At 32.9% G+C, this 20839-nt stretch overlaps 1 protein-coding gene across 1 annotated transcript in view; it reads right to left on the bottom strand.

Moving 5' to 3' along the window:
• The window catches only part of LOC129916613 (nucleolysin TIAR), a 256413-nt gene extending 236835 nt beyond the window's left edge, over positions 1-19578 (bottom strand). The window contains exons 1-2 of the mRNA XM_055996658.1: positions 19294-19578; positions 374-2202 (exon numbers count right to left, since the gene is read on the bottom strand). Of these exons, the coding sequence (XP_055852633.1) occupies positions 374-541 (168 nt within the window). The 5' untranslated portion in view covers positions 542-2202; positions 19294-19578. The remainder of the gene's footprint in view (positions 1-373; positions 2203-19293) is intronic.
• Positions 19579-20839: the final 1261 nt, after the last annotated feature.

Genomic DNA, 20839 nt, shown 5'->3' on the forward strand with positions numbered 1-20839 from the left:
TCAGAACCTTCCATTTCAGTCTTATTTAGAATACTTATTAGGCTAATTTGTACATACACTCTTACACATTCCTATGTTGGGGTACTTAATAGCAACTAATATGTCTGTAAATTTGTGCACCTTTTACAATAATTCTTAACAAAAATGTTAGTATCTTCTTGTTGCTAAATTAAAACAATATTCCTCCGATTTCCATCTCAATTTTGAAATAGTAGCTTTCACCTTTGTCGATGAAGATTTTTTTTTACCAACAATCGCATACAAACAGAACAGATAAATTTAATTTCCCTTCATACTTTTTGCCTCTCTCATAAATCTCTTAAGCTAATTTCATTATCCTTCAAATAAAATCGAAATGTGGAAAATCACTTACCTTCGGATTCAAATTGATTGCTGTTGGTGGTGGTACTATTGCTGTTGATGCTCCAACTCCAACTGCTGTCGGAATAATTCCATCATTGGTCGTTGGTGCAACAGCAGCAGCAGTTGCAGCCGTTTGCATGGGAATAAATCCCGGCATAGCGAACGGTACCAATAGCATAGATGATGGATTATTACTAGCTAACGGTGCTGCTACAATTGGGACACCTGCTGCCGATATTCCTGCTGACACTGATGATGATGTGGCTGCTGATGAAGTTGATGATGATGAGCACTGTGCAAACGATGCACAATTGATTGATGGTTGATGTGTAGAACTAACAGTTGCACTATTGGCCGTTGATGTGGCACACCTAAGGGATAGGCCACAACTAGAAGATGCAACGCCGCAGGTAGCTGGTAGGCTAACTGGAATTTGAGTATAAAGACACTGTTGCTGATGCTGTTGAAACTGTTGCTGCTGTTGTTGTTGTTGCAATTGCTGTTGCTGTTGCTGTTTGTACTTGCACTGCTGACAAGAATTCGTCACTGTCGTCGATGATGGTGGTACACCTCTTGTCGAATCAAAAGATCCACTTGTAATTGTTGGTTGTTGAAGGACACTTCCACTTCCACCACCAGCAACCCCACCAACCTGCTGCAAAGCAGCTGCACCAATCAAAGAAGTTGGACGTGCACCAATTACGTACGGTGCACTGGTCCCTCGAGCCGGATTCAGAGTTGTCAGTTTAGGTGCCTTCGGTGCCCAAACCGAACACGGCAATAACCCGACCAAGCGTAGCCCCACAGGGCTCGCTTCGGGTGCGGTTTGTGCGCTTATTTTGCGGGTTGCTCTAAATTCGGTAAAAGTGGGACAGGCAAAGCAGCGCTCTCAGCACAAAAACGTCTTCTTCTGTTTGTTAGTTCTTCTTGTTCCCAAACCAAATCTGCATAAAATTGAATGTAAACTTTTTCGGATGGGTAACGTGTATCTTTTTTAACTCTTCTCTTCGCCCTCTTCTTCTTCGACTTGTTCTGCTGTGTTGCTGGAGCAAATAATAAAACCCAATTGATTTGCGCTACAACAAGAGTAAAAGCAATTTTTCAGCTCAGCGCACTTTAATTCAAAGTACACCCCCTTAACGGTTGTGTAGCCTCAATTTGTTTTTTCCTTTTTTTTTTTTGCTTCTATTTGTTGCTTTGGTTTCTCTATGTGCCTTCGTCTTGCTTTTGATGGTTTTGTCCTATTCAAAAAGGATGTGGATGTGAGATAGTTCTATTTTTTTTTTTTTCTCCTGTGTGTTCACTATTTGCGTGTCCTTCAGGGAAAATGCCCTTAGCACTCTTTGGGGGAAAGTTTACAGTCGGCACTTTATTGAGGATTTTTGTAGCGACAGCATTCGTATAGTCCTTCCGCATGTGATGTCCTGGTTGGCATGTCTATGTGTGGTAATTGTATATCAACGAGCTGGTGTTGTAACGTTCGACAGGATAGACAAAAAAAAAAATACCGGTGACAAGCTTTTTCGATTTGAATCGAATGGATTTTGAAAAGAGTTATATCCGGCAGCTACTCAGTTCTTACAAGTGTTTTTGTTCTTTTTTTTTTTGTGAGAGCGCGGAACACACACCCGCCTCGAATCGAAGCAATGTTGTTTCTAGAGGACTCTTCCTGCCTTTTCTATATGATGGTTGTCGTTTATACGCCTCGAGGTACTTTTGACAGATGGAAGCTTTCTGTTTTATTCGAAGGCAAACATTGCCTTTTTTTATGAAGTCGTTCCGTTTTTTTTTTGACAGTCAATGACGCCAATGTGTGACCATTTGATTGCGCCCAATTATCTGTGGAAGAGCAGAAAAAAAAAAACAAAACAAAATTCTAAACACAAACATAGAAAACATTGAAATGGAATAGAAATCAGGGAATTAGATTGCGAGGACGAAAGTTATGGCCTCAGCTAGAGAGATTTAGAGATATCGGGACATCATGTGTGTGTGTGCCTGGGCCGGAAAGTCCGAGAACGTAAAAATAGGACCTGAGCGACAACAAGCCCGAGAGTTGGGTTTAGAGCTATAGCAGGACAGGAGAACCGGTCGGTGGTCGAATGAATTACGCGCATTTTATGGGTCATCCATTGAATACTAAAATAGCTTTGCATGCATCACCATTCATTACGGTTGATGGGTGGGCGGTGAAAAGCTAGGAAACTGAATGGCGGCATTGTTTAGAGAGAGAGAGGGCGCTGAGGACAGTTTTTGGTTCATCCCGTCCTGGCAATATGATGACAAGAAGGAGGACGAAACGAGGCTAGTCTAACTAGCGAGCGCATTGGAGAGAGCGTCAATCAGTGTTTTCTAGAATGTGGGAATCGGAATCTGAAATGCAATGAACCTGCGGTGGCCGCACTTTATGTGATGGCTGTGGCGTGGCGATGATGGTTGGGAAAAGTGGTGGTGGCGGCAACATTCAGTGGGGACTTTTATCTAACGGATAATGTTGATTGGAAAATTATGCAATGTGTCGTCTGAATATAGGAATGCCAATGAAATAAATTGTTCGGCTTTTATATGCAAGATATACCTACACACAGAGTGAAATAGGGATTTTTAGTCAGAATTAGAAGTTGAGTCCTTTTGATTGGATATTCAAGTTGAAATTGATTTGAATTTGCTCTGTTTTCAAATAAATAGTCAAATTAGAAGTATAAAAAAAAAACAGAACTTAAGCAAATTGGTTTCATTTAGAGTGATTTTGTTTATTTTTTTCATGTTTAAATTGTTTTTTTTTTTGTGCCAAAAAATGCAAAATGAGGTAGAGCCAAGTGAATCATAAAATAAGTTAAATGGTTTATTTTTAGGCCAGGGATTAAAAACAAAACTGGTTGTGAAGAAAAATTTAAAACAAGTATCATAAAAAATTGTTAATATTTTGATTCCGAGCATTGACCTAAGCAAACACTTTTTTCAAAGAAGAGTCATATTTAACCGAACTAAAATAGTTTTCAATGAAAATCAAATGCACGGGGTGACACTTATTTCCTGCAATGTTAAAAGTTTTTTAGAATGTTAGAGGTCTTTATTAAAAACAAATAATTAAAAGAATTTAAAGAATAATATTAGTCTACTTTTATAAAAAAAAAAATAAAAATATACCAAAAACTATTTAATGTAAAAGGCTCTAACTAGTGATGGGAACTATCGAATAAAATCTATTAAACTATCGATAGTTGTAAAATATTCATTCATTCGATAGTTTGAAATCATTCATTCGTTCATTTAGGTATTTAGTTAATATTTTCATTCGAATAGTTTTTTCATTCGATAGTTTTTTATTTGATAGTTTTTTCATTCAAATAGTTTTCTTAAACGATAGTCTATTCATTCGAATAGTTTTCTTGAACGAAAGTTTTTTCATTTGAATAGTTTTCTTAAGCGATAGTTTTTTCATTCAATTAGTTTTTTAATACGATAGTTTTTTCATTCGAATAGTATTTTTATTCGATAGTTTATTCGATAGTTTTTATTCAATAGTTTATTCTATAGTTTTTGTCCGATAGTTCATTCGATAGTTTATTCGATAGTTTTTATTCGATAGTTTTATTCGATAGTTTTTATTCGAATGAATAAATGAATGAATGAATAAACTATTCGATAGTTTAAATCATTCAGTTACTAACTATCGATAGTTCAAATCATTCGATAGTTCCCATTACTAGCTCTAACGATTTTCAAAAACAAAAATATTCTAATAATTCTTTGTTACACAAGAAATTCAATGGCCTACTTCGTTTTGAAGTCAAAACCATTTGATTAGATGTTTTTGTAACTTCAAACCAATTTTTATATTATTTTTTAGTCCGGTCAAGAGAGACATTTGAAATAACAAAAACAGTCGAAATACCAAATCGAAAAATATTTTAAATAAAGTATTAAACTTAAAAAGAACTTTGATTTTGGAAATTATTTTAAGTAAAAAAAAAAAAGGTGAAAATGCCTATTTTGATATCTTTTCTAAATGGATCTCAAATGTAAGAAAACATTTTTATAAACAAATTAAGCTTAATTTATCTGTAAAGAATTCAATAAAGTTTTTAAATGTATCCTTGAATTTTCTGTAAGGTGATTTGCTGTTAAGACTTGGCTAGTCAAAGTCAAAAGTATGGGTTTTGTTTAAGTTTCGTATGTTTCCATACTTGCAGTTTGGCTGCTATTTTATACCCTCAATCTCATTATTGCAGGTTTTCTTAGTTTATCAACATGCAAATGAATAGACTTAGCATTTTTACTAGCTCCTTCAAGTAGTATGAGTATTGTTATTCGGCTCTTTCTGTCTGAGTCTGATGATCGGATTGGCATCCGTGAAACAGTACTGTAACTATAGCCATAAACACTTGGTGGTATCACCTTTAAGATGTTGTTGTTGTTCAAAGATTATAGTATGGGTTTTGTTTTGATGACCGATATTGCAGTTAAAAAAAATCGTAAAAGTTTGAAACAAACAGAATCTTAATAAATAACCTTTCTAAGAGCCGATTTTTCAATATTCTAATAAACAGTCAGGTAACTGTTCGACGAATAAAGTTATTAGGCTCATAAGCAATCAGATAAAAACATTGAAGTTTTCAATCAAGAATAATTTATTCTACAGGGGGCCAATTCTGGTTCTGTGAACACGTGAATCGAAAAAAAACTTTTCATTTTCGCTTTCACATATTCTTTTCACTTTTTCGATTCATTTGAAACGAAAAAGCGATTCTCGTCCAGCGAATGAAAACAACGCGTTGAATTCAAAAACTTTCACTGTGGTGAATTTTTTTTCTACTGGGATTGTGATTTTGAATTATTTCAAATGTCAAAACGAAAAATAATATTTTTAAATTGTTTTGTTGTTTCAATTTGCATTTATTAAAATTGTCTTCAATTTATGTTAGAACTCTAATTGAAACAAATCAGAGGAATATGCAAAGATTTGGTACATTACTATGTAAATTGGTGCTGTAATACCATACAAATAGATTTTCTCTTCTAGAAATAACATAAGATTAATCCTTCCGAAATGATAACGGAGGAATATTTCATATACAGCTATGCCGCTTTCCAAAACGTTTATGCAGAATTTTAATAGATGAAATAATCCCATTTCTTGAATCATCATCAAGAATACATGCACTTCCAGCGTACACTGAAGTACTTTGTTCATTGCTTTTTAGCGCAAGGACCCTTCCAACGAGCTGTGGTTCAGGATTACTTATCTTCATTATCCCAAACATCAGTTTCTCCATGCATTACATAGGTTGCAATTGCATTGAATTGCATTAAAAACCGACAAGTAAAATTCCCAAGAGCTGCACAGTTTTTTGAGATCAAAAGGAAGTTTTTCGGCATCGCAGGTTTCCTGGGTGTTAAAGGGTTAATCGACGGTACGCGCATCAAAATTGCAACACCAAGAAAAGAAATAGAACACGTTTATTACTGCAGAAAAGGGGACATTCGAAAAAAGTGCAAATCATAATGTGGTGCAGATCCTTTGATTTTTAGTGGTAATGCACTTCTCAAGATTCCTATATTTGGAGATGTTCCAAATCAAAATCACCTTGGAAACGTTATATTCTTCAGGATGAATTTCAAGATGAAACGGGAATGTATATAAGGGAAAATTTTAATAATGAGTGCAATGTTTTAGTCGAAGGATGAAATATTCGAGAGCAAATTGTAAGAAATAATTTCTCTAGATAAAAATTAAAAAAAAAAAGTTAAATAAAAATATCAAATTTAAACAATAATGTATTCTTTTATTGCATTCAACAAATTGGCCAAAGTGTTTTGGAGGTTTTCTAAGGCTACCTATATAACATTCCTTATCTCTAACCGTTTTTCTTTCATCTCTAAATTTTTTACTTCAAGTTCTATTATCTTATCTTTTGATAAAAATAAGGATTCTCATTTTTGACTTTTTGTTACGCTCTTGCCTCTACTTTTTTTTCAAAAAATTAATCATTATATGTTTCAAAGTTTCGACTTCAAACATTCACAATTGAATAATTTAGTGAAAGAAAAATATTCATATGAATAAATTTGATGTTTGTTTTCATTTTTTCACAGAACGAGAATCAAATTTATGATTGAAAAGGTGAAAAGCTTTTCGTTTCACTTATTCACAGAACCAGAATTGGCCCCCAGAATAACAAAAAAAATTGTCAAATTCAAAAATATTTAAAATTAAACGTCATTTTTATTCATGATTGTTTTTGTTTTCTTGTGTTCCACTGTATTTTTTTCAAAATTCTTTCAAAACAGCTTTGACAACTGACACAATATTTTTTTTTGAGATTATTCCTTAGAATAATTTTTATTCGTCTCTGAAAGAAGCATATAGTTTTATTCTTAGGAATTAGCTATATCTGCCTGTTGAAAAATTGATTTTTTCTCTATCCTTACGAATAAGTACTAACTGACTGTTTAACTGACTATTGAAAAATTGGCCCTAAAAATAATAATAATCATTTCATCACAAAAAGTTTTCCCACAGTTTTATTTGAAAATTTTGGTTTTTGAACAGTTCCAACGATTAAGCTAATTTACCGTTAGAAATAAAATATTTTGTCATAAAAACCTAAAACTAGAAAAATGTAGCTTTGACATGCTTTTTGTTTTGTCATGATGCAATCATTTTTTTACTGAGATAACATGTTTATGTTAAGTTGGGTCGTTTAAAGACATTGCAAAAATCTGTTTACAGTAGGTACGTGAACAATTTTTTTTTTTTATTTAAAAGCCAACAGTGCATTTATTTTGGATAAACCATTGCATAAAATAATTCTTGAAGGTTCTTCGCTTACTACATTTTGTGAAAGACTGGATTTTTGACAATCAGGTATGCAGATCTACATGAAAAGGTACTACAAAATATGCTCCAAAAAAAAAAACATAATTCGTCCTTTTTTCAAAATAATTGGTTTTATTTTCGGAAGAATTAAAGGGCAGAAAAAACTTTGAAACATTTTTGCTTTATAAGAAGAAAGAAAATAGAAAACTAATATAGTGTACGCGAAGCTGAGGTCAAAGCGGTATTGTGTGTTTTTTTTTTCGAAATTTAAGATCAAACATTTAAAAAATCTGTTGGAATAACGCTTATCGTTCATTTGTAAATTACTACACTATCGCTCTTATAAATTAAGGTCCTTAGAAAATTTGTTATTAATTTCATAAAGAATAGCATAAGGTACACTACATACCTTAATAAACTCATACAATTCAGAAAATGACTTGAGCTTCATACAAGTGAAATTGTTGTCAGTAGATTGAGGTACCTACAGATACAAATACGTATATGAAAAAAAAAGAGGTTGTCTGTAAAGCCGGTTTACGGACGATGATTTTACGTGATAGCATCGTAAGAAAACAGGTTGTGTGCTTTTAAATAGAGTCAATCAAAGCTTTTATTTATTTCAAACAATCATAATTTACAAGAAAAAGCTAAAAAAAAAATTACCTTTTTTCTTTTCTCATTATATTAATTTTTTTATTTGAAAAGCTAACAAAAAAAATTTTACCATTAAAAATCCAAATATTTCTTCTAAATAATAAAACCATTTTTAAATTTTTACAATGAGCAAAAAGTATTGAAATAAATTATTAAAAACAATCAGTTCTTTTGAAAAAAAGTGAAAAAATCATTTCCATCACCCAAAAATTAAATTTTTTTGATTTAACAACCTATAATAAATTTTATAGCACCTGAAAGCTTATTACTTCACTCAAAATATATATATCGATCAAGTCTATTTGGCATCTACAAAAAGAGCTAGAATTTTTTGAACTCGATCAATTTTCATCAAAAAAAGCAAAAAACAACATTATAATTTTATGTTCTCACGCTATTGAATCAATTTTTTTTAGATCATGTAAAAGCTTATAATTTCACCTTTGATATGACGTTTCAATCTAATTTTTGCGATGCCTAGAAAAAAAGTTAGAATTTTTTAAAGCCCACAATGTCGAATTTCCTAACTGAGATTACGGTACTTCCCACACTGGTGGCTGTTCATGATCAACAGAAATCTCCACAGGTTTTTTGAGGTATTTCGCAAGTTTTTTAATTTAACATTGTGTAGCTTGTAGTGAATGTACAGTTATGTGTGATATACCATATGAAAGGTAACATCTTCCGGATGCTCAATAAAACTGAATAATAAATATTTTACCGTTATCTCAAAATTGTGACCACAAATATGATTAAAATTTTGCACAGATATAGTCCTGTCTAGTACCTATCTACATCATAAATTTCATTTATTTATCTGTTGAAGGAAGAAAGATAAAAATAAAAAACCGTTAAAAAAGGTAAAAAAAAAAAACTTGTCACAAAAAACCTTGTTTTTCCCGTTATTCGGTCAAAAACCATTTTGAAATACCAATTTTTTGCACATGTATGCGCACAGTCATAGACTACACATGTTCTATAAGCTTGAGATTTTTTGAATGCTACAAAAAATAAAAAAAAAAATAAAAACTCACATAAAAATACCCCAAAATAAGTAGGAGTTTTTCAAAAATTCATATTTCGAAACGCAGAGACTTAAAAAAAATCCGTTTCAGACCCCTAACTTTTTTTTATAATCTTTCGAATGACGTTTTTCAAATTGTCAAAAAAAAAATCCCCTACCTATAATCACTACTTTGTCAATGGTCTACCTCATGTTTTAGTTTTAGAAAATCATTAATAGCTTAGTTTCGAAATTTTTTAGAATTTTTTTGAAAACCATTTTCAGTCTTGCAATAAATTTATCTATTGTTAAAAAAAAAATTCAACTCTTTACATTGTCGCGTTTAGAAAATATCCAATTTTTTTAAATTTTGTTTTACCCCTATTTACCCTATTATTTAACTTTAGGTTATTATCTTTCAAATAAGCTATAGAAGATTTTTGTATCTCTAATAGTTTATTTTTAATTTTGAATTGAAATTTTTGCCGCACTGCGAAAGTGCGAGAGTGGAACGCAAGAAAATGGTGTCAATTTTTTTGTGGTGGCTGCCATGGATCATCGATTTTTAAGACGTTATCAAGTCAAAAAGGCTGGTCGTTTTAAAGGAATCCTATCCTAAAAAAAATATGATAAAGGAAAGACTAATTTTTGTGTAGTACAATATTTCAAACAAAAAAAAAGTTTATTGTTGCTTTTAAAAAACCTTTCAAAGCATCGACTCATTAAATACAATTTTGGATTTAAAAATTAAATTTTCCAAATACCTTCTAATTTTAAATTCATATAAAATATAATAAAAGCCCACCCAAAAGGAAATGAAACCATGAATTCGAAGGGTTTTTCGAAATATTTCGCAACAACTTGTTAAACACAAAAGTACCTTTACAACGGATGTACTTCTATGATAAGGAGAAACTTTATTCAGTTCAAATCTATGTAACATCCTTAAAAAAGGTCGATTTTTAAAGTGAACTCACCATTGTTAAGTAGAAAGACTAGGCCTTTTTAGTTATCACCGACAAAAGTTAATCTCCTCTAACTCTTTGTAATATTTGCGGAAGTATGATACCTATCGCAATAAAATAAATGAAGCACTATTCTTCCAAAATAAATCTACCTTACCTACAACAACCGTCGTCATCTATAAAACTTTCTTTTGAAAAGCCCTTTCAGCAGTTTCATTTTCCTGTTAACCCTCATCCATTATAAAATAAAAAATTCCACGCATCTCTCCTAGCCTCGCACCTCACCAAACCCAAGCTTCACCAAAACCAACCAACACAGACAAATTTCCTTCGCCAAACTGACTGAAACTCATAATTAATTCATAAATATTTTTCCTGGCTCTCGGGAAATATTTGATAAATAACATCCGACCTTTTTTTTTTTGCGCTAGCAAAGTAGAAGCTTACATGTTAAGGTATACCATCACCATCGCCATCAGCTAGCAAAGTTAGTTGAAACTTGAAGCCATCTGGTCAAAACGTAGAGGTAGGATATTCTGCGTTTTCTATACACAAACAAACAAAAAAAACATAGCTCTAGCAACGCTATAAGGGAAGAAATTATTTTATGAGGCAAATCCTTTGGCAAAGGTTGCTGAACGATGCATGACTTTCGCACCCTTTTCTTAACATCGCCATCGTATAGCCCATATTTATACTCTCTTACCTACAACTGCCATTACCAGTGCGGCTCCTTTCGCAACTTTGCTCCTTTCATGAATGATAAAATATTTAAATTTAATTAAGCCCGCAAAGAATGACGACAACGTACGTTCCATAGAGCTTTGAGAAGGGGCTGCATATTCCTATACCTTAACCTCGACTTTTCTACTACCTCGAACCTTTATATTACAGAGAAGGAGCGTAGACTTGGACTTTGGTGCGTATACGGGTGAATATAGCGTATGTCAGAAAATTGTAGAAGTATTACCTGAAGTCGGAGGTCGAAGCCGGGAGGATTTTATACTGAAGAAACGAAACAAAACGAAACGATGCGGTGTGGGTTTGTTTTGCATTTTAATTTTTAAGCAAACGAAAAAGGTAGAAAGTTGATGTTGTTGATGCCTCAAACTACATGTTGTTCGCACACACCAGCAGCAAGTAAATTATTAAAGTAAAGCGTTAAACCATGTGGGAGGGATTAACATTTAACAAGGATATTAAGATTACGGATGACACCTTAATCTACGATTAGAAATGCAGATAAAGTTGTGAGTAGTTTTGTGAGATCTTGACTAAATATATAACAACTTACAACTTCTCTCTGTGTATATCTACAACAAGTTGTTTTAATGCTTTCAAAAGATTATTACTGGGATGAGCTTGAAGTTTGTGCGGCAGAATTACAGAAAGTTACAGAACCAAGTTACATCCTGAGGTAAAAACACTGTAATCGTCTTTAGGATGGTAAAATGCTTTTTTATTAATTTGATCTAAGAGTGTGTATGCATTACACTGAGTTGTAATAATTATTTTCATCGTGGTCTGTTGCTTGAGGATTATTAAAAGCTTTAAATTGTCTGGAAATCAAGGGCACGGTAGTGCCCAGCCAAGTTCTCTAGCAACTTTGGCACTACACCCTTATTTACAGGAAACAACTCAGGCCATTTTCGACCCCCCTCTAACTTCCACACCAAAGATGCTAGAAATTTCAAACTCACTACATTTGTTGAGCTCGTAAAAACCAAACTCCTCACAAAATTTCAGCCTCCTACGATGAGTAGTTTCTGAGATATAGGTCTTCAAAAATCGCAAAAACCGTAACTGACTCACTGACTCACTGACTCACTGACAGATCATCAAAATTATGGAGAACTTCCCGATATCGTAGAAACTTGAAATTTTACACGGTGATAGGACTTGTGGTGTATACAAAGGAAAAAATCGAAAATTTGAGATTTTCAATTCAGGGGGCGTGGCATCCGCCCATTTCCGCTGAATTTTCATCATATATTATAGAGCACTTCTGATTATCGTAGAATCTTGAAATTTGGTAGAATAGTAGAGCTGGTAGTTAATACAAAGGAAAAAATTTAAAACTTGAGAATTTCAGGCAGGGGGCGTGGCAACCGCCCATTTCCGCTGAATTTTCATAAATTATTATAGAGCACTTCTGATTGTCGTAGAATCTTGAAATTTGGTAGAATGGTAGAGCTGGTAGTTTATACAAAGGAAAAAATTTAAAATTTGAGAATTTCAGCCAGGGGGCGTGGCAACCGCCCATTTCCGCTGAATTTTCATAAATTATTATAGAGCACTTCTGATTGTCGTAGAATCTTGAAATTTGGTAGAATAGTAGAGCTGGTAGTTCATACAAAGGAAAAAATTTAAAACTTGAGAATTTCAGCCAGGGGGCGTGCCAACCGCCCATTTCCGCTGAGTTTTCATAAATTATTATAGAGCACTTCTGATTGTCGTAGAATCTTGAAATTTGGTAGAATGGTAGAGCTGGTAGTTTATACAAAGGAAAAAATTTTAAATTTGAGAATTTCAGCCAGGGTCGTGGCAACCGGCATTCCCGCTGAATTTTCATCAAATATTATAGAGCACTTCTGATTGTCGTAGAATCTTGAAATTTGGTAGAATGGTGGAGCTGGTAGTTTACACAAAGGAAAAAATTTAAAGTTTGAGAATTTCAGGCAGGGGGCGTGGCAACCACCCATTTTCACTGAATATTCATCAAATATAGAGATTTTATATTCTACAGCCATACCTTGCAAAAAGTAGTGAAATCACAACAAAAACATTACTGTTAAAAAAAGAGCCAAGTTCTCTTATATTGAAATTATGCTGGCACAAAAAGTACTGAGATGTAAAAGTGTACCAAGTTCTAAAGTTTGGGTTCAAATTCGTATCAATAAAATTTTGATTGTTTACTTGGCGAAACGCTTTATAAATTTTTGGAGTTGAGGTCACTTGAACTTATATTGAATTATATTCAATCACTCCACTTAAAATAAAAATAATTTTAATAATTTTTTATTATTTTTGTTATTTTTTTCTTCGTTATTTTAAAAATCGATAATTAAGAAAAATTGTCAAGAGAACAATCAAAATTTTATTGATACGAATTTGAACCCAAACTTTAGAACTTGGTACACTTTTACATCTCAGTACTTTTTGTGCCAGCATAATTTCAATATAAGAGAACTTGGCTCTTTTTTTAACAGTAATGTTTTTGTTGTGATTAATTTTAACTAAAATGTTTTACTAAATATGAAATTCTTATGAAGAATTACTAAATGAAATTCTCAAGTATAGAGATCTACCATAAACTAAAGTTCCAGATTTTAATTAATACCAGTTCCACTTAAAATATAGAAGAAGTTGCCAAATATGCTGCTTAATGCTTGGATTTGCTCACAAGAATAAGATTCGAACCTACCTGCAGAGAGCATTTTGAATTAGCAATCTAACCCCTTAACACTGGACCAGCGGAATAAAAACTTTTGATAATGGTGCGGACGTAGTGCGGCTGTGGTGCGGCGGAATAGAAATTTTTGATCATGGTGCGGCGGTGTTGTGTTGTGGGGCAACACTCGCTTTTCAGAAATGCCCTTCAATATTTGAATTTTACACGCAACGCAACACTTTTAAGTTTTTTCTTGGCTACTCAATATCAATTTGCTGAACTTTTCTTCACACGCAGTACTATACCGACGCATCCGGATAATATTCATTTTTGTGAAACTCCATTGAAAGTCTGGGTTACTTTGGAGTTGTTACACAATAACATTATATTTTTATATACATTTACATATCTTATATTTTAAATAATCTCCGAATAGTTGTGTGGATTAGAATCAAAACTAAAATAATAAAAATTGTATCCACTTTCAGAGTTTACGAGTAAATCGATAAAAACAAATTTAGAAAATCAGAAAATGTATGGATTTTGCTATTTTCCACACACTTTGTGGTCTGATATCTTAGGCATAAAATACAATTTGAGATTCATACATGGTCCACGTATGCATTTTAATAATAAGAACAAAACCTAAGTCATTTTTTTTTAAAGTGGATATAATGGGTTTTGATTCTGATCCACACAGTTAATTGTATTATTTTTATTAATGAATTTGATAAAAAACATGTTTTTTTATAATTTGGAACATTTTGTAAATAAACAGTTTTTCGCTGATTTAGCGAGAAATTTTATTTTGATTTACCACAGTTTGTAATACTAGTGTGATATATATTTTCAATAACGAAGGTTTTTAGCTGTAGCAATTATTTTTTCGGCTTTTTTCTAAATAAAGGGTCTTGCATAACTTCTGCTTTGCTCAATAGGCTTCAAATCTTTGGAATGCTTTTAAGAAATTGTGAGTTTAAACCATTATACAGAAGCTGCTCAAAATAATTTTTACCTAGCAAATGTTTTGATTTTTCCGCTAATGTACTGTTATCAGAAAAGAAGGTTTATAAACAAAAACACACTTTTCTAGTACAGATAGAAATTCCATCATAATAAAACCACCACAAGTCCGAGCTTGAATATTAGTCCCTAGCTTTGCCGTGAAATTCGTTCGACCATGCGATGCCGAGACAACTGTCAAAAGCTAACAACCTCAGCAAAAACGGGTTTTTTGTTGTTACAATAGGTATCGGAATAACGATTGTTACCTCTAGTCTAGACGCTCCTCAAAAAACATCGGAGAATGTGTTGATTTTGAATTGTTTCATATCTGAGAAGAATTAACGTCCGGTGGACATATGGTTTTTTTTTAAGCCAGTTGAATCTACAGGAATCACACATAAGTGAGCGCCGATTCATCGCTCGTGCTGTGACGTTGCGTCATTGCTTGCGCAGTAACCAGTGGCGTACGTTGAGCTGCTGGGGACCCTGGGCAAGACTAATTTAGGGGCCCTTTTTTCTTTGTTTTTCTTTTAAAGAAACAAATGAACTTCTTTTTATTTCTGTTTTTCCTCATTTCTTTATTCAACATTTTGTACATCCTAGCGGTTAGTTTTTATTTCAACTTGAAGTTTGAAAAGTGATTTACTTTTAGGTACCGTTCATTGCGTACCTTTGGAGAAAAGTTTTAAAAGACTTTTTTGAAACTTTTTTCACATTGATTGTAGCTCTAAGCTAACTTTTTTAAATAAAACCTTACATATGGTCATATGTATTACTTATATTTAAAAAAAAAAAATTCTAAGGTAACACTGGGATTTTTTTTAGAAATTTCAATTTTTCACTTTTTTGGAAAACTTTGAAGGAATAACGAATAGTTTTGAAGTTATGAGGGCACCGACTTTCAAACGTGATTTTTGAGGAAACCGCTTTTAAGTTTTGAACAATGGTATAAAACGCTCATAAGTGAGGTACAAAATTACTCATAATTTTGTTAATTTTTCTACAATTGACTTAGAATTGACATAATATTCTTGAGGTATTAAAAAAAGGCAAACAAAATTTAATACCTTAACTCCTCCTTAACAGAATGCACTGAAAGTAGTTCCCATAAATGAATAACCTTCGGTGTTAAAACACTAATATTCAAAATGGCCACTTGGAAAAAGAAATTTGAAGCGATAAAATATAAGTACTCGCCAAAATGCAGCATAATATCGCGACATATATTTTCCTTCAGCTGCGTGAGGGACCTGCGATTTTTATTGTAAACTTTACTTTTAAGGCAAACTATACAAAAATCAGGACTACTCAAAATAGTCTCACTGATCGCATTATTGAAAAGTACCATAATTTAATCATTAATGTTCAAAACATGATAAGTCCATTTTTTTTTAAATTCGTTTTCTTGATGTGATAACGTCTTATAAATCGATGAACCATGGCAGCCACTAAGCTATAACGTTTTGTTTGAACGTTGTACACGTGCTGGGGCTATGACAAAATGATGATATTGGGTAGGGGACATTTTTTTTGACAATTCTAAGGGTGCCAGGTGAAAGATGAGGGAAAAAAAATTTGGCGTCTGATACAGATTTTTTTCCAACACTCTGCGTTTTGCAAACACCTTGTTTTTTATGGGTATTTTTGGGTAATTTTTGATTTTTAGCTTTTTTTTGGAGCGTTCAAAAAATGACATGTAGGTTTTGACCTTATGCATACATGTGCAAAAACTTGGAATCGTTTAGTGAGCTTTGACTGAATAACGGATAAAACAAGTTTTAAAAAAACACGTTTTTTTACCGTTCTTAACCGATTTTCATCGTTTTTTATTTTTATCTTTTAATCTTTAATAGATACATAAATAAAGTATATGGAGTAATGACCATGACTACGACTAAATATGTGCGAAGTTTCAATCATTTTCGCAAACACAATTTTGAGATAACGGTAAAATAAAATTTTAAAATTCAACAGGTTATAACTTTTGGCCAAGAGCAGATAGAAATTTTATTAAACTATGAGCTTCCTGATACAATTATCTTTCATTTGGTATATCACACATAACGATAGAGTAACTACAAGCTACACAATGTTAAATCAAGAAACTTGCGAAAAACCTCAAAATACCAGTGGAGATCTGTTGCCCCCCGAACAGACACCAGTGTGGGAAGTACCGTAATCTCAGTCTGGAAATTCAACATGGTTGACTTTAAAAAATTCTAACTTCTCTTGTAGGCATCTTTGAAATGAGATTGATACGTCATATGAAAGGTGAAATAATAAGCTTTCACATGGTTTATATTTTGTATAGGTTGTCAAACAAAAAAATTGATTCCATAGCCTGAGAACATAAAAATAAATGTTTTTTTTGCTTTCTTTAATTGCTCTTTTTGTAGATGTCTCATAGACCTGATCGATATATATTTTTGTAGCTAAGACAATAAGCTTTCAGATGGTATAAATGGTATGATGGTTGTTAGGGAAAAAAATGGAATTAATGACGTGAGAAGATAAAAATTCATGTTTTCTTTGCTTTTTTTGATTGTTTTCAATAAATTATTTTTATACTCTTTGCTCATTATAAAAATTTAAAAATAAAAGAAGAAATACTTGGCTTTTAATTGCATAACTTTTTTTTGTAATATAAAAAAATTAATATAAAATGAGAAAATAAAAAATGTATTTTTATTTAGCTAAATTATGATTGTTTAAAAAAGTAAACTCTTGAATTGACTCATTTTAAACAAAACCACACAACCTGTTTTCTGACGACGTTATCACGTAAACAGCTTCTTTATGTGTAAATGCTATAATAGACTACTTGCTAACAATCTTGAGTTTAAAAGCGTCTGTAAAGTTTAATAAGCACTCTGAACATTTTATTTCAATCTCAAATACAATTATTGTTTGATAGATTGAGGCTTAAAAAAATTGTGTATTCATTTGGAAACTACAGTCTACTACAGCCAAAGTTCTACAGAATATATTTTCTACAAATTTTGCTGCACACATCAATAGAAAATAGAACGTTTTTTCTTCTCCTGAAAAATTTTATATCATGGACTTATCATATTTTGAAAATAATAAATGATTCAATTTGTTCAACACTTTCTACGTTTTCGATAGTCCTCGATGTCTTCTTGATCTTTTATATCTCTTATTAATAGGTAAAGTAGCACTTAAGGCTACAATCGACAAAAAATATAGCGTAATAAAAATTCCGGCACTCAACTTCGTAAGAATAACGACTCTTCAAGAATTATCTATTACGAGTACATAATGCACTCATTTTGACACTTTATTTAATAAATCGGCACTCGAAAAGATTCCTGTAAGAGTGAAACTATCCCGCGAGGGTTATAAATACTGGCGCTATAAATATTTAAAACATAAATTTCATTATATTATTTATTATTATATATATAATTTTTTAGTGACCTCTTCAAATGATGCAGGCTCCAGGTCAAGTTGTAATACCTATAACTTAAAAATTTTAAACCAACTCCTAAGATGGCCGTCGGACTTATTAACAATTGTCAATAAATCAAAATCAGAGGAATTAAATCTATAAATAATAAATTATTTTATTGTTTTAGCGAAGTTCAGGCTAAGATTGAAAAGTTGTTTTTTGTTTTATTCTAATTTATCTCAAAAATATTTTTTTAAGAACACCACAGTGAGACTTATACGTCAAATGATTCATCAATATCCTAGACAATCGATCACATGAGATCGCTATAAGCTTTATCATTGACAATTCGTGTGACACATTTGCATCGAGGCTCATAAGCCGAGTCTGTGCCTTTTCAAAAGATTTAACACTACTTTCATTTTTATCCGAGAACGTTATATAAAGTGTAGCAAACTTCGTTCGAAGGTTTAATGACAACAGATCTTGTGTAGAATTGAAGATGATGAATTACGCTTCCTATGTTAAACTTTCGGTTAAAATTATAATCCCAAATAAAAGGAGTAATCAAAACGTCCTTCTTTTCTAAAAACAAAATTTTGCTTAGTGCGTGATTACTAATAGACCTGGAATTTAGAATTTGGAAATTGAATGATGATCGGATTTTTTCTTGGAGAAGAAAGAAAATTAAAGAGGAGTATCTTCTTGATAAATATGAACTTATTCAAAATCTCCTCTGTTTTAGTTGGTTATTTTTACAAAAATTTAAAAACCCTTTAGCTGAAAATTTCATATTTATTCTACATAAGAAAAATATTATGAAAATTTAAGCCACAAAGTTTTATAAAAACACTCACACCAAAAAACTATAACAAAACAACTTATAATTGTGAGTGTCCTTAGCTGCGTTCCTTTGGAAATATTTATCTACTTTTTAGTACTTAAAACTACTTTGATCTACTTTGCTATACTGAAAAAGTAGTTCAAAGCAGCTTTAAGTACTAAAAAGTAGATAAATATTTCCAAAGGAACGCAGCTCTTGTAGAGATGAAAAGTTGATCAGTCAAATTAAACTGAAGATCTTCACTTTTTCTCAACTTCAGGTCACAGCATATACATATTTTTGCGCATGCGTAGATAAAAGCCGGTTATACCTAATTTAAATCTTAAATCAAACTTCTTAGATGGAATTTTGCATAAAAGGAGGTCAATTTATTATCATTAGAATTTATTAAACAAAACTTTCCAGCCAAACTATTTATATGCCCCCCTTATAACAAACATACAAAAATAAAAAATAAAAACCGATAAAGGATTATTCGAATGTGCGCAAGTACAAACAATCACTCTATATCAATTTTGACAGTTGCACTAAATATTATTGCACAAAAGCCGCATTCATATGCAGAGTTGGCCTAAAAATAAACCTACCACACCCCCTCTTCCATTCAATTCAATGATTTGCAATGAGGACCTTTTACGCATAAACGCACTTTAATGGCAAGCAAAAAACACGCAGATTGACATGATTTCACAGAAACCGATAAAGATCCGACACCATAATTCCACTTTCCTCAACCCCATCATTCGCAACACCACACCTTGACTATAAATATTTTCAGGTAAACACAACACACTTTTCTTTACAACCTAGAAATGGGTGAAAGGTGTACACACCTACAATTAAATTTACAAATTCCACAGCAAGGCAATATTCGAACGAAACTCCAGAAACTAGGTGTATTCTACTGCAAGCAGTCCATCGTCATTGTGTTTATCTTTTCGATTGCAGCAGTAACACAATACACACCAACGAAAACTTGACGCACGAAAAAGCGACCCAACTATAACAACAACACCAAAACAAAAACGTGATGCACACTCAACGAAAAACCGGAACTTCGATTTGCTTCCGCATTAAAACAAGAGTATAGCGCCGCAAGGTGGTTTTTCTTCACAAAAAAACGCACAATTTCCTTATAAATTTAGCGCATATAGTTCACAGTAAAAAAAAAAACAAGACTATACACTAATAACGGTACCTGCAATAAACTGCATATATAAAATTAACGGAAATTAACCGTTGTTTATTATTTACTATTCCGTATGCTCGACGAAAACGACCAAAAAAAAAAACTAACTATAACACACTGTTTCGTCTTTCACATCCGGAGAGAGAGCCTTGGCGAGCGAACGAGCGAGCGAGCGAGAGCACGCGAAATTAACATCACATACACACCGTTACCGTCGCAATTAAGTACTGAGAATAAATGCGAGTGCTTCGCGTAAAACGGTCGCCGCTAATGGTTTGCTGTGTGTTGCCATCTACCACTGGCGTCATTCAGAGCAAAAATACACACACCCTGCTTCTACCCTCTGCCACCATACATACCATCACGATCACGTACATACATACATCAAGCAAAAAAAATACCGCAAGGAATTGTACCACGCGCTGGGCCTCTCGTCGTCGTCGTTGAGCTAGTGCCAGTGCCAGCACCAGTTCCATTGATGCCAAACCAACCGATATGACGATGACGACACGGTGGGGCTACAGGGCGTATACGCAACTAAAAATACACACAAAAGAGTAGTTAGTACTGCTGGGAGAGGCAATGAGGCCGATTACACACACTGTACACACAGTGGTTGGTGAATGCTTCTGACGTTTTCTTCTGTCAAAAATTGGCAAACACAAAAAAAAATAATAATTCACCACTACTGTCAGAGCACGAGTGACACCCAAACCCCACGCACTAACTAATACATTGGGCTAGAGCATGGCACTGCTATAAAGCGCATTTGTGTGTCCCTTATCTTAATCGTATGTGTGCCGAGAGAGAGCTCGATGAGTTCTCTCTGTTGGTGGAGCTAGAGTCCCATAGCCAGCCCACAGTTGAGGAATGTATGGATACACAGATTGATAGCCACCCTTTCATCCATAGAGTTGGAGACTTTTGTGTGTGTTTGTGCAAAATGCAAGACAGAGGTGGAGCTTTTGTTGGGGTTGATTTTGAATAATATGGGTGGCGCTAGCACCCATTTTGTTGAATTTTTTAGTTTATTTGGAATTTTCATCAATTTCCCCTTTATTTGATATCTATATCTATTTAATTATCGTTTTAGCACAAAATGGCGGATAAAATTAATCAAAAACTATTAGAAAATGTTTTAAAAATTAACCGAATATGTTTTGTTTACTAAACTACGCCACTGTTGTTTA

Source organism: Episyrphus balteatus, chromosome 3 (assembly GCF_945859705.1).
Source record: "Episyrphus balteatus chromosome 3, idEpiBalt1.1, whole genome shotgun sequence".
Lineage (NCBI taxonomy): Eukaryota > Metazoa > Arthropoda > Insecta > Diptera > Syrphidae > Episyrphus > Episyrphus balteatus.